This window comes from Mandrillus leucophaeus, unplaced genomic scaffold (assembly GCF_000951045.1).
Source record: "Mandrillus leucophaeus isolate KB7577 unplaced genomic scaffold, Mleu.le_1.0 Scaffold22, whole genome shotgun sequence".
NCBI classification, from domain to species: domain Eukaryota; kingdom Metazoa; phylum Chordata; class Mammalia; order Primates; family Cercopithecidae; genus Mandrillus; species Mandrillus leucophaeus.
The window spans coordinates 4,832,024-4,846,938 of NW_012102254.1; the positions used below are offsets into that span (position 1 = coordinate 4,832,024).

Consider the following 14,915-nt stretch of genomic DNA (forward strand, 5'->3'; position numbering starts at 1 on the left):
TCTATGCACCTTGCCTCAAAAAAGATGTTTCCCCTAGTGTAGCAAGAAAGTGAGCCTAATGTTCATAATATTCCTACATGATGTACCTTTGTGTCCCTCAAAAAATATATGGTGACTTTCTGTTTAATTTTACTATTAAATATCTGAATGGGACCTGCCCAGTGCATCTAATTCAAATCAAAGAAATTTTGACAGGTCCTTACCAAAGCTAAGCATGCCTGCTCAAAGAAAGCTCATGCAAAGGGTTATGAAACAACTAATCAACCACAAGTAAAGCCCTTCCTTCTGTTCCACCTACCCCACCTTCAATGTGAAAGGCCTGGGTATCTTCAGCCATCTGGAGAAAAATAAAAAGAAGAAAAAGCTAAAAATAGTGGGCTGCAACCAAAATGAAAATATCTGAATGTTGGTAACAGTGTTTGAAGAGGAAAGGGCATGTTCCTTTGAGTGGTTTCCATCTAGGTCTCATGGCCTGAAATGTCCGCCTAACTTCTGATTCAAAGAGAACAGAAATGAGTACTGGCTCTTAGAGAGAAGGTACCTTGATTGGGGTGAGCACATAAAACAATGGAAAAAGTGACAAAAGGGGCTTTTGTATTACCTTTTGTTTTCTCTTTTCATCATTAAACTGTAAAAGTGATGCCTGTTTGCTTAATAAATAAATTCAGGTTATGGACATATATAAAGTAGGGATCAACCACCTCCCATCCCTGCTGCCACTCTAGCACCTCTTCCCACATTTTGATGTGAGGAATTTATTGCTTTACCTTTCCAAATTTGCGTGTATGTGTGTTTATAAAAATGGGATCTTACTATTCTCCAACTTGACTTTTTTTGTTTTCACTATATGTTATGGAAATCTTTCCATGTCTGTGCACATGGATTCTTCCTTGTTCTTTTGACAGCTACAGAAAACTACTCTTTCATTGCTCCATAATTGATTTAGTCATTCCCCCATAAGAGGATCATTTAAACTGTCTCAAGACTTTTTACCACAGAAAAAGCTGCTGTAAACATCTCTGTACATACACCTTTGTGGTCTTGTTGTTTCTTAAATAAATTCTTAGAAGTGAAGGCAAATTGCTGACTTAAAGGGTGTGTACATTTTCAGTTTTGATGAAATTCCAGATTGTCCTCCAAAAAACATCATACTAGTTTATCCTCCTACCAACAGTTTTTAAGAGTGCCTTTTTCCTCATGCCCCAGACACTACTGGGTGTTAATACTCTTTAAATATGTCCTTGCTTATAGATAAAAGTACTTTCTTTGAGCAGAAGGTTAGGGATATTAAGGGAACTTCCCTTCTAGAAAAGTAGCAGGAGAATCATATGTTAAGATTTAAGAGAAGTGGGGGAGATGAACGTGTGAGGACTAGGAAAGCTTTAGGAGACAGCCACTTGGGTGGAGTGGAGCAGGAGCTGACCCACAATGTCCAAGCATCTAAAAAGCCCAGAGAAAATTGGGGGTAAAAATGTCAAAAAGTTTTTATGAAGCCAATACAGTTGGTTACGTGACTTTTCTAGTTTGGGAACAAGAACAAAAAAAAAAAAAAGAGAGAGAGAGACAGGGTCACCCAGGCTGGAATGCAGTGGTGCGATCATGGCTCACTGCACCCTTCACTTCCTAGGCTCAAGCTATCCTCCCGCCTCAGCCTCCCAAAGTGCTGGGATTACAGTTGTGAGCCACCGTACCTGGCCAGGAAAAATTTAAGGTTGGAATCCATCAGTATGTTAAAATTGAGTCATCTGGTGAGAAATAGAAACTTCTCAGGGTTAAAGGATCGCACGAAGGCTGTGACTTGAGACCAAAGAGAAATGAGTCAAAGAAAAGGACTCATGGGCCAGAAGAAAATAGAAGTTTCAAAGATCACAGCTGGCCAGGAGTGGTAGCTCACTCTTGTAATCCCAGCACTTTGGGAGGCCCAGGCGGGCGGATCACAAGGTCAGGAGTTTGAGACCAGCCTGGCCAATGCAGTGAAACCCTGTCTCTACTAAAAATACAAAACTGAGCTGGGCGTAGTGGTGGGCCCCTGTAATCCCAGCTACTCAGGAAGCTGAAGCAGGAGAATCGTTTGAACCCAGGAGGCAGAGGTTGCAGTGAGCCGAGATCACGCCACTGCACTCCAGCCTGGGTGACAAAACTAGACTCCATCTCAAAAAAAAAAAAAGCTAAATCAAGTTAGAGGCAAGGTTTAAGGGCAGTGAGAGAGTTAGAGCAATAGTCAGAGAGTTGGTAATGATTAGCGAGGAGCATTTCCGAGTTCAAAATTTCAGCAAGGCATGGAACAGCTGCTGGCTATGATGGGGTGTGGGGAGCAGACAGGTGCTGAAGTAAAGTGGAGCTAAAGGTTTCTGAAGAACAGCAGGTAGAGTCACGACAAAGGGGTGCTATGTGGGTCATCCATCAGGGATGGCAAGACAGGGTGGAGTTATTCTGCAGGTCACCTGCAGAAATCCCAAGGCCTGATTGAGTATGCTTGAATGAGTGAATGATCTGGATACTGAAGGGTTGATGGAGAAGAAGGAGCAGCAGAGCAAGAAACAAGAGCTTCATTGAGGGAGGGCTGGTTGAGAGGTGCTTCACTCAAGGGTCAGGAGGTGACTGTGAAGCATGCACAGACTACCACCCACCCACAAGTACAAGTGTTGGGAGGGGGAGGGTGGAGAAAAGGAAACTTTCTCTTTGGTGAGGAGTCTTCAAGGAAAAAGCTGATGATCTCAGGACATCAAGAAATATATTGTGAATCCCATAAGACATTCACTGGAAGCTGGAGAGGAAAAGTGTTGATTAGGATTTCTATTAGGCAATTTGGGGACACTGAAATGATTGAATGTGGATCAAGGGAATTAGGAATCAGGGTATCCGAGAATGGATAGAAGGAAGGAATGGTCCACATGGAGCTTTCCAGTGAAGGTGTACTGGTGCCTCTCCATGATGATGCTGCTGGGAGGAGGTGTGAGAGTGAGACAATCAAGTCCCTCCATTCTGCAGGGACTGGGGAGACTGTGTATTTGTCTGGTAGCCTCCGCATACTCATGCATGTTCTTCCATCAACTCACTACATGACCTTGTAAAAGTCACCTACATTCACTTAGCCTCCATTCTCTCCCTTCACAAATAAGAGTAATCATAGTATGCATCTCATGAGGCTGTTTGAGGATTAAACATAGCATGTTAGACACAAAACATGTGTTACTGGAACACAGTAAATATGCAATCAATTAAACTATAATTACTCACATTGTAGAAGGTTTTAAAACATATATCCATTTTGAAGGGGAAAGTTTTCACAATATTGTAAATTCTAAGTAACAAATACAACAGGCACATGGAAAAATCTCTCAACACACAAACACAACCTTCTTATGTGGATACGACAGCGATCCTAGTAAAAACAACTATCTCCATGGTTTTGATGGTTTCTCTTACGCAAAATCAATTATAGAAATTCATACATTAAGTCTCTTAAAATGCAAATTTTTTCTGTCTTATACATGCAGATATTTAAGTTCATGTTGTCTTCTGGTTTATATTCAGTCTCACTGTTTTAAAATAAAACCAAATTATATCACATAAGAACAACTGGGAACCGTTTATCTTCATTTGTATACATGAAAAATATCAGCTCCGTGTATGTTAGCTGTTCAAAGTTACTCTCCACAGTCTTATTTGTGGATGATTTAATGAAGATATTCCTACCACGTTTCTGCTAACCCTGTACGTGGGTTAGTTTTGCAGGCTGACCGGGTGGAAGTCAGATAAATTCCCTCCATTCCTAGAAAGACATTCTCCAATTAGCTTAACACTAGTCCCTTAGATTGGTGTCTTAGCTTCAATGATAGCAGTAGACCAGATATGAAAGTTTTCTTTATATCACCCTGGATTTTAGTGTGTTCAGTTATTTTTTTCCCTGTCCAGGTCATTTGTTTTCTACTTAATATTTTTAGCAAAGCAGTGACATTTTGGCAACATTGGCTTCTAAAAGTAGATGCTCATCTAACATTTAATCTCTTGGGGTTTGTAAGGAATCCACACGCTGGGCTGTTTCACAGCAAACTGTGCCCGAGTTTGCTACGTTCCCTCTGTCCTTTCTACCTTGCTTTTCCCAGGCTAACATTTGCTAATCCCTGAAGATTCAATTCAGGGATTTTCCTCAACGCTTTCCCTGAAACCCTACATTGAGCTAAGTGCTCCTTGCCTGGTTTCCTAAAAGGTGACTACATTATATGGACATGACATGATTCTCTAATGGGTCTGTCTGTCCTGCTGGATGGATAGCATCCTTGAGAGCAGGGACTTTGCTTCATCTTTGTTCTCCTAACGACCAATAGGCACTTTAGACACAGGACCGATGGCCTATAAAAATGCTTGAAATCAGAAATACACAGTTGCACCTGAACAACATGGGTTTGAACTGTGTAGGTCTGCTTATACATGGATATTTTTCGATTAATATATTGGAAAAAATTTTGGAGATTTTTGACTATTTGAAAAAACTCAAAGAAATATCAAAAAATTAGGATTTTAATTAATGCATAAAATATATGTACAGACTGGTCTATTTTATAATTCACTACCCTAAAATATACACAAATCTATTACAAAAACATAAAATTTATCAAAACTTATGCACAGAAATACTTAGAGAACACATGGCATCATTCACAGCAGAGAGAAATGTAAACAAACATAAAGATGCAGTATTAAATCATAACTGCATATAATTAACTGTAGCACACTTTGTACTACTGTAATAATTTTGTAGCCACCTCTTGTTGCTATTGCAATGAGTTCAAATGTTTCAAGTATCAGCTTAAAGTATCTATGAGGTTAATTATCTCCACCTGAGCAGTTCATCTCTCCAGTAAATTATGTATCATAGTAAAAAGTGATCTCCAGCAGTTCTTGCAAATTTTGTGTGTAGTGCAATACTGTAAGCCTTAAATAACATCATAGGACTCATACAAAGTGTCACTAATGATGCTGGAAGTACTCCCAGTAAACAACATAAAGTCATGATATTACAAGAAAAAGTTGAATTACTTGATATGTACCACAGATTTAGGTGTGCGGCTGCAGCTGCCCTCCAGCATAAGGACCACTGTAAAAAAGAAGAAAAGGAAATTCATGAAGGCGTCACTGCATCTACTCCAGTTGCTGCAAAAACCTTGTACTTTTGGTGAACTACCTTTTAACCTTGTATTAAAAATGCAGCTTTCATGTGAGTGTAGGATTGCTCTAAAAAAGGCATCTCTAATATAGTTTGAGAAAAAGTTAAGTCATATATGAAAACTTAGAGAAAAAGAAAGACAAAGGATCTAAAGTCAGAGAATTTAGTGCCAGCAAAGAATGGGTCGATAATTTTAGAAAGAGGTTTGGCTTTAAAAATATCAAGATAATGAGAGAAGCAGCTTCTGCCAACTAAGAGGCAGTAGGTGAGTTTCAAGACACCACTAAGAAAATTATTGAGGAGAAAGGATAGCTGCCTAAACAGGTTTTTAATGCAGATGAAAATACCCCCATTCTGGGAAAAAAGATACCACAAAGGACATTTATTCTTAAGGAAAAGAAATGAGCACCAAAATATAATAGGAAAGGATTATCTAACTCCACTGTTTTGTGCAAATGCAGTGAGGTTTATTATCAGGACTGTTCTTGTCTATAAAGCTGCAATCTCTGAGCATTGAAGGAAAAAGGTGAACACCGGCTGCCAATCTTTTGGTTGTACAAGAAGAAGACATGCACAACAAGCACCCTTATTCTGGATTAGTTCCATCAATGCTTTTGTCCATGAAGTCAGGAAGTACTTTTCCAGTAAGGGACTGACTTTTAAAGTTTCCTTTTTTATTGGACAATGCCCCTGGCTACCAAAACCCCATGAGTTCCAAGTCAAAGGTGTTGAAGTGGTCTACTTGCCCCCAAACACAATGTCTCTAATTCAGCCTCTAGATTGGGGTCATAAGGACCTTTAAGGCTCATTGCACATGATTCTTTATGGAAAGGATTGTCAATGCTATGGAGGAGAATGCCAGCAGAGAGAACATCATGAAGGTCTGGAAAGATTACACACCACTGAAGATGTCGTCATTGCTACAGGAAAAGCCGTGAAAGCCATCAACCCCGAAACAATAAATTCCTGCTGGAGAAAACTGTGTCTGGATGTTGTGCATGAGCCAAACAAGGAAACCATGAAAGAGATTGTAGATATGCAAAATAAGAATGGGGGCAAAGGGTTTCAAGGTATGACCCTTGGAGAAAGATTTAAGAGCTAATAGACACCACACCAGATGAATTAGCTGAACACAAGTTGATGGAGATGAGTGCTTCTGAACCAGTAACAAATGATAAGACGTAGAAGTAGTGCCAGAAAATACATTGACATTAGACAATCTGGAAGAAGGGTTTCAATTATCCAAGACTGATTTTAACTTCTTTTATGACATGGACCTTTCTATTATACAGGCACTGAAACACGCAAATGGTGAAAGGACTGGTACCATATAAAAACATTTTTAGATAAACAAAAAATAAAAAGTCAGATGGAAATTATGTATGTCCATAAAGTTACACTAAGTGTGCTTTCTCTCCTGACTCCCCTTCCACCTCCTCCAACTCTTTCTCCTCTGCCACCCCTGAGACAGTAAGACCAACCTCTCTGCTTCCTCTTCCTCCTCAACCTATTCAAAATGAAGACTTTTATGATGATCCACTTCCACTTAATGAATAGTAAATATATTTTCTCTTCCTGATGATTTTCTAGTATTTTCTTTTCTCTAGCTTACTTTACTGAAAGAATATAGTATATAATACATATAATGCATAATATATGCTCATGAACTATTTATGTTATTGGTAAAGATTCCAGTCAACAGCAGTCTATTAGTAGTTCACTTTCAGGGGAGTCAAAAGTTATATGTGGATTTTTGACCGTGCATGGGGTCCACAGCACTATCCCTTGTGTTGTTCAAGGAACAACTGTAAATGCTTGGGCTCAAAATATAAAAAGAAACCTATAAATTAGTAATTGTTTTATGGGATGTCTTCAAAATGTAGCATTAAGTCAACTAGAATTCAATCAGTAGTTATATAAAAACACAAGGGTTAAGTCATGAGAACTAAATAATTCATTCTCAGAAACTCCTAAAAGTTATATAAATCACCTCAAAGTTACATTTAACATGGGAAATAGGGATAGCTGAATATGTCTGCTGCCTTATGATATGCTTTCTAAAAGAGGGCATGTCCGGGGCCAAAAGCAACCCACAAACACAGTATCTGGAACCCAGTAGGAATTCACAAATGTTTGTTGAGATGTTCCTGTTTATCTCCAATTCAATTTTGCAAGCATAGCTCAGAGCTTATTAAAGGCCAGCCATACTATGTTATTATATAATCAATATTTCTTCCTTCAAGGAGCTTGCAATATAGTAGTGGGGAAAACAAACTCATATAAGTTGGCTAAGAATGACATTTCCGTTTGAGTTCACTTTATTTTTCATATATTATTTATCCATCTCACTGAGAAAACTTCCAGTCATGAACACAGCTTGCACTAGGCTATTCAGCTCTTCCAATAGGACTACACAGCCCTGGCTTTGTAGGCAAAACTTCCTGAGCAAATTTGATTTTTTGTTTCCATTTTCTATGATGAAATGCAATCGGTGAATACCCTTACATTGACAACAGTCCAGGGAAACATTTATTGAAGACCACAGATCTAGGAAGATCCACATTTCTGAATAAGACACTCTTCTTAAAGGTGCTCCACCCTTGTATAAGCTGTCAGTATATCTCTTTTTGTAGTTTGCCACTTGTAATAATAATAAATCTAAATGTACATCTCTGGACACTTCTACTGCAGCACCTGATGAAAATTTGGGTTCCCTGTTCAGGACAACTCTCAATTTCACAATCATCACACTCACCCACAACTTTTCCACACTCCTGTTAAAACCTAACCCAAATTCCACTGCCTTCTGGAAAACTTTTCTAAATCTCTCCTCTCCAGTCTCAACAGAAGTGAACTATCTCGCACCCTCTCTGAACTACCCTACTACTAACTGTCTGCTTTGAAATTATTCTGCAAGTTTGAATTCTCCCTTGACTTGATTATAAGCCCATTTTTGAAAGAGACCAATCCCATCTTGTTCATTGCTCCCTTCCCCATTGTGTCTTGCGAGTCCAGCTTCCCATTAACAGCTGCTGAATGTACAGACTGAACTTGTGGGTTTAACTGAAATGTATATGCATAAGGGAGTATGGAAAGAGGATTTGGTGCATATCATCATCTTTATAATTTTTCTTGTACTCTACAAGAAGGTATTCCCCACAACCAATTCTCAACATTTGTTGAGGTAGGCTTCTCCTTTTGATGGTTTTGGTGTTTGTTCCCTTTGGGGTGTTGTTAATGCATTGAGATTATCAGTGAAACTAATCTATAATTCGGGCTAAGTAATTGCCAACATCCACACATTCTTCCAGGGAGTTGTGTTTTATGGTGAACCACTTCCTCGTTTGACCTCCTTTAATGCATGTGATAGTGATTTCACTAATTTAATTTGTCAGCACTCTCCAATACTCTGCCGATCATTAAGGTATTTTGAAAGCAACAGAAAATAGCCTCTTGCCTACTGCAGGCCTACTCAAATGCTATATCTCCTGTAAAGAGCCCTTTAATCTTGGCCATTCTCTTCTACAAGATCTTGGCTACTTTCTCAGTAGCCAAGATGTGGCAAGATGGGGAAGTTGAAGAGAACTTGTATGGTAGAATTTCATGCAAGAAGTCATGCTGCAAAGATTCTGTCTTCTTAAGAATAATCTCCTAAATGATTTCCCCTATTTTCCACCTACTACCAGTTCGGTATTTCTCAAACTTTTCTCTTTCCCATATAACCTTCAAGATTTTTACATTTTCTGTGTATCACTTATATATATTTTTTTTACTTAATCATTTTCTTCATTTCCTGTTTCTACTTAAGTAAAGCCTCACCGTAGTCCCCCCACACCCCCCAAAAATTTATAGTGTGGGGGCAGCTGGGGCTTTCTGAGTCCCTCCACTTCTTCCCTCAGATTTCCCCCTCAGATTTTTTACCCAGACTCACTATCATGGCCACAGAACTTTGCACACAACAGGGGTTCTGTAAATAGTGGCAGAATGAGTGAATCTGTTGACATCCCTGAGGAGGCCATGATCAGCTTCCCATTCCTCCTTTTGCCAAGTCTAGGTTGCAAACACCCTGAAATTGGTGGTCCTAGTATTATGACTGGTAACTTATAAAGTTATAAGAGTCTCATTTCATAATAATATACAAAAAATTTATCTTCATTTTATTTATGTTGAACACTGCTAAAAGGTACAAAATGGACTTGTGTACCTCCCTCCAGATTCACACACACACATACACTCACACATATACGCATTTTAAAAAACTGTCACAGCAATTAAAAAAAAATAAAAACAGAGCCTAAGAAGATCACTAGTAAAGTAGGGTGGAGCTGTTCTCCCTCACGGCTCGAATTGTTTGCTTTGGTGACCAACCCACACTAGTAAACAACCTGAAGTACAAGTTCAGCCTTTTCATGAGCCAAATTCATTACTTTAAGACCAAAAATACATGTTCACATTTGCTGTCACTAGTTAGACAGCTTATGTAACAACATTCAACTCTGTTGGGTAGATTGGCTAACGGTGATAATCTCCTTGGTATGGAAGATTTTAGATTAAAGCAGAATTTTATATTACAATAACCAGCTGATGGAGTTTTGCAGAACAACTTTAAAAATCCCCAAACCACAAATGTAATATTTGCATTATACACACACTCCTTTCCTTCCCCTGAATTAATAACACTTCGCAAGCACAGGATTTGGCCTGTGAGAAAATAAACGAGCTTTTCAGCAATGCGAACTGATGAACGACTTTGTTTACTGATCAGTCATAAAAGTTTTTGTGAACTTCATCTCACACCCACAACACCTTGTAAAGTGACCCTCTCACTATGTGAACACAACGAATGTCTACAGAGGAAAGAACCAAGTATTATGAGGATTAACTACTGGAATGGAATGTGTCTATTAATAGCTCATAATAGGCACTAAATAGTGGCAACCATTGTTATCAAATTCAACGACACTCACCAAACAGAAATGGGGAGGTGGGATGGTAAAGGGGAAGTTTAACTGAGCTTGGAAGGGGTTAATATGCAGGGTTGAGAGAATCTGCCCTTAGGAATCTTGCAAGAAGACAGGGATTCTGCCCAAATGCCATTGCAGTGCCAAGGATAGGGAGCCTAGCCAAAGGTGAAGTTGGGCATACCCACGCCACTGCCTCCAGGCCATCCTTCCATGCCTTGGAGTGCTCCAGGTGACACACAGGAGAACCTTGCTTACTGTTCTTGACCCAAGGCTTGAGATCCTTCTGTGGGCAAATGCCTGCACATCACCTCTGGATCATCTGAGTGAAGGACTCTGAGTCCCTGGTATTTGCAATAATAGATCTCATCCTACTCTTGTCCTTCCAAGCCAGCGTTTCTAAGAGTGGTCCTGATCTGTGATCACTCCTGGAACATCGGTTAAAAACCGCAGATCCCAAGGACCCAAGTTAGACTTGTGAATCAGAATTTCTGGAGATGAGGCCCAGGAATTTGCTCAACAAGCTTCCATAGTGGTTCCAGGCATATGGAACCTTTTGAAATTCACTGCTCTTGGAGAAAACCCATGCTTTTTGCATTTTTTTTTTTTTAATGGGAAAAGGTTGCTAGAGACTTTTAACTAGAAATATAAGAGAAGATAATAACAACAACGACAACAGTAATAATAACGGGCGGAGTCGTAGGGAGGGGTCGTTTGAAGCTGTACTTGAGAATCTGCAGGCGTTGGTGTTGTTGGCCTGTCTCAGCCACCCTGATGCTCAGGTAGGAACTCCTGAAAAAAAATATGTCTGAGCCGCGCCCTATGAGACCACTGAAAGGTCTGGGATGTCCATTGCACCCTTGGGGTCGCCTAGGCCACAGGAAGTTTTGGATGAGAACTTCCCAACAATCCATAAGCCGATGCCCCGAAGCGCGCAAGCGCGGTGGCGGCCCCAGGTAGCTCCAGGAAGCACAGCCCTCCGGTTACCTTCTGCAACGGCACTCAGCTCCCAAAGGTGAACGTGGCACAAAAAGGTGGGACTTCCGGCCCTGGAAGCCAATGCGCAGGTGGCAGTCAACCGGTTACGCAATACTTCCTGTCGCGTGATCCTCAGGACCAATGAAAATGCATGATTGCAGTCCACGTGCCTCGGTTTCCGTTAGCAACCAGAGGCTTCTAAACAACCTACCCTCCCTCCCCGTCTTCTGTGGTCCAGCTATCCTCGGCTATCCCAGACTTGGCGGGCCACCGCCTGGCCACTCGCGTTCCTTTAGGCTGCCGCCTGCCGCCTGCCGCCTGCCGCCATGGTGAGTAGCCGGCCCTCAGGAGCCGCACCGCGCCCAGGAGAGAGCGCGGCCGGGACTGGAGACACTGAGCGGGTGGGCCCGGAATGATTACGTGGCCTAGTTGGGTCTGGCCGCTCCTCAGTCTCCCTGAGAAAGGGAGGCTGCACCGGGCGCGAGAGGTTCGGTTAACCGCAGCCCAAGCCCTTCTGGGGTAATCCTGGGTGAAGCCTTTTCCCAGCAGCCCAGCCGCGTCGCTTGGTTTCTCTCGCTTGCCTGGGGGCGGGGCGGAGCCAAGTCAAGTCTTAGGTGGCAGGTGAAGAGAACTAGAGGAAACTGCTGCCGGCCTAAGGTGCGGGGCAGGGTTCTCACTCAATTTCAAGAACCTCCAGGTTTACGCACACACACACATTAACACATACGCAGGGTTCTCACTCAATTTCAAGAAGCTCCAAGTTTATACACACACACGTTAACACAAGCTCAGAGTTCTCAATTTCAAGAAGCTCCAAGTTTACACACGCACACACACACACGCATGTTAACCAGAGGAGCAGGGAGAACGAATCCAGCTTTCTGTGTGATTGAAATCCAACTTTCTGATGTGGATGTGACTTTAAGAATCCCAGAACCCTATTTTACAGCTGAGGAATTTGGGTGACATTTCCTTTGTTTTGGCTTGCTCAAAAAAGACCATTAATCCCTCTAGCGAATAAGCATGCCATCTTAAATATCAGTCCTACTCAGAACAGTGCACAGCACTGAAGTGTTCAGGAAAACGGATGAAACCAGGGTTGAGAGCACCACCTGAAATGGCTACTGAAATACCTCAGCAACCAAAATTTCTGTTTAGACAGCGTGTTCCAAGCGCTGTCTGGGAGCTGAGAAGACTCCTGTGAACTAAACGGATTGTTCCCTCCCCTTCTTGAGTTTAGACCCTCTCCACTCATTCTCTTGATTTCCCTAAAATATCAAGAGAATACGTTGAAAACAAATCACAAAAAAATTGATATCTCTTCCTGTTCTATCTTCTGTCATCCCTTTCCATCAATTAACAACTGAGGCTTTGGAATCAGGCTCAGGTTCTTCATTAGTAAATTGCAGATAATAACTACACAAGGCTGTTAATATGATAAGATGATGCGTATAAAATAAATAGCGCAGTACCTGCGAAAATATTAAGCATTCAGTATCTGATACGTATTATTAAAGTATGCTCATTTTTATCATTACAGTTTCCTCCTTGTACTTCTCTTAAATTGTATATGGATTTGTGGGCATAGTTAAGAACAGGGAACCATTTCTGGTACTTTACCCACTCCTCTTCTATCTCCTTCCGCCTAAACACACATACACAATTTATGGTACAATTTCAAGACACTAGCTTGGCAATCCTCTGGCAGTATTTCTTGCTATATGTTTTCAGCTCTTTTTATTATTATTTTAACAGAATATTTCTACAACAAAATTCAAACAAATTCTGACTTCCCCACTTGGATACCTCCCATTGTTTCTAACCATTTTAGGACTGATCATCATATCTACCTCTCATTTAGCAGATAGTAAAACTAATGTCATTGAGGTTAAGTGACTTGGTAACAGACTGTTACCAAGGTAGATAGTTGCATAGCTAGAACTAAACCTGGTTTCTAATCCAGTGCTTTGTCTGTTATACCACACATCTACCTATTGCATTTCCTCTCTAATGGTTTGACATAGATACATATATGTGTGGAAGTAAAGGTTTGTGAATAGCCGTTTTCTAGGCTGATGCTATTTTTCCTTTTGAACTCAGCTGTCCACTTTTACCCCCTTTCTTCATTCCAATCCATTTTAAAGAAAGTTTTCTGTCATTTACCCTTCTCAGTTTGAGTAATTTTTCCTTCTTGATCCTAGGACAGTCTTAACTTTCCTTGAAAGGAGGGAAAGGAATGAACAGACAGGAACTGGCCACCTGCTGGCACAAGGCACTATGCTAGGTGTTGTGCATTATAAGAAATGATTCATGCCCTCATAGAGTTTACAATCTACTTGGAGGAGCAAAACCTGAAAAAAAAAGATAATCAATAATACAAGGTAGTAATCAGCCTATGACCGTACCAAAGAAGTAGCAGAGATTATATATGCTAGCTTTTAGAGGAAGGCATATCTATAGAGTTACTGAGGGCATATTGGGAGGTGGCACAGAGTAGGTAAAACAGGTTAGGCCGTGAAGGGTGGGTAGGAATTCAGTGATGTGGAGCATGTGTGTACTGACTGCTGAGAGCCAATTTTATGCATTTCTTCTCACCTCTTCGTTCAGTGACATTATATTAGTGGCTTGAAATCAGCCATGATGGAAGTATTTATGCCATGGAAATCAGCAATGCTACAAATCAGGCCCCCCCTACCTAGAAAACCTGCTGTTAAATACTTACCATCACACCACTGGGTAGGATTCAGATTCTTGAATAGGAATGGAGAGAGATACTTTAGGATCAGAGTAACATGAGTGGAAGTCAAGGCAGGAAATTTTAAGTCATGTTTCAGGACTGATGAACAGACTAGTGTGGCTAAAGTCGAGTGTTCATTTAGTAGAATCCTGGGAAACAGGGTAAGAGAGTTTGGGAGGTTTTGAGGAGTAAAGAGTGTAAATTTATACTATAGACAATAATGATTAAGAATCTATATTTGTGCTTTGTTTTTAGCAAATTGTAACATTGTTTTGTGATATTTCTAAATTGTGGGATATTCTTGCCCATATTGATGTGTGACTATCAGAGATAATATTGTCTCTAATGTAGGTAGTCAGTTACTTTTAGTGAGTAATAGAAATCTGTCTTGTTAGTCACAACTCAGGTGCATATGCGACTGTAACCTGTTGTACTTGGTTACCTTACAGATTTCTCTTTCGCTTCCCTTCAACTCTTGCTGTCTCCATTCTATCCTCCAGACCTTAAAGACTTATGCCACCTAAACTGCTTTGTAAAGCTCATCAGCTGCTTAATTGCAAATCCAACTAACATGGCCGATGCCTTGCTCTTAGCTGACTGCTGACCTGCTCTATTCTTTGGGTGCTAGCCCTACCTCCTTGGGCTTGCCTCTTAAATATCTGTCAAGCTGTCATCTGGTTTAAAGTACAGACCAATTAGTGGTTCTTTCCAAATCAAATATACTTGTTAAAGCTGTATTTAATGGGGTAAGGGTTAAGCTGCTATAACAGAGTTGCTATTTTTTGCTGTAAGGTTAAGTGGCTTGAAGAATACAGAAGTTTATTTCTCTCTCACTTAACAGCCATCTTACTGCTCATCTCAGTTCAGTGACAGGGTCAGTGTCTCTCCATGAGGTAGAGATGTGGGTCCCTTTCATCTCGTGGCTCCCCCAGCCTCTAGGGCATTAATGTTGTCTGCATGATTCAGTCAAGTCACCACCTCTTCCAGGTTTCAGAGAAACAGGGAGTGGCAGAGGTACACCCCATATCTTAAGGCCAGGTCTTTGGAACTAGACCACAACATTCATTGC

At 40.8% G+C, this 14,915-nt stretch overlaps 1 protein-coding gene across 2 annotated transcripts in view; it reads left to right on the plus strand.

The window, feature by feature from the left end:
- LZTFL1 (leucine zipper transcription factor-like 1) overlaps nucleotides 1-14,915 on the plus strand; it is a 101,780-nt gene that overhangs the window by 72,050 nt on the left and 14,815 nt on the right. The window contains exon 1 of one of the 2 annotated variants that reach the window (XM_011981084.1): nucleotides 11,250-11,438. The exons of the other annotated variant lie outside the window; for it this stretch is intronic. Coding sequence (XP_011836474.1) covers nucleotides 11,436-11,438 — 3 coding nt within the window. The 5' untranslated portion in view covers nucleotides 11,250-11,435. Of the gene's footprint in view, nucleotides 1-11,249; nucleotides 11,439-14,915 lie in introns of those variants that run through there. 2 annotated transcript variants of the gene reach the window in all.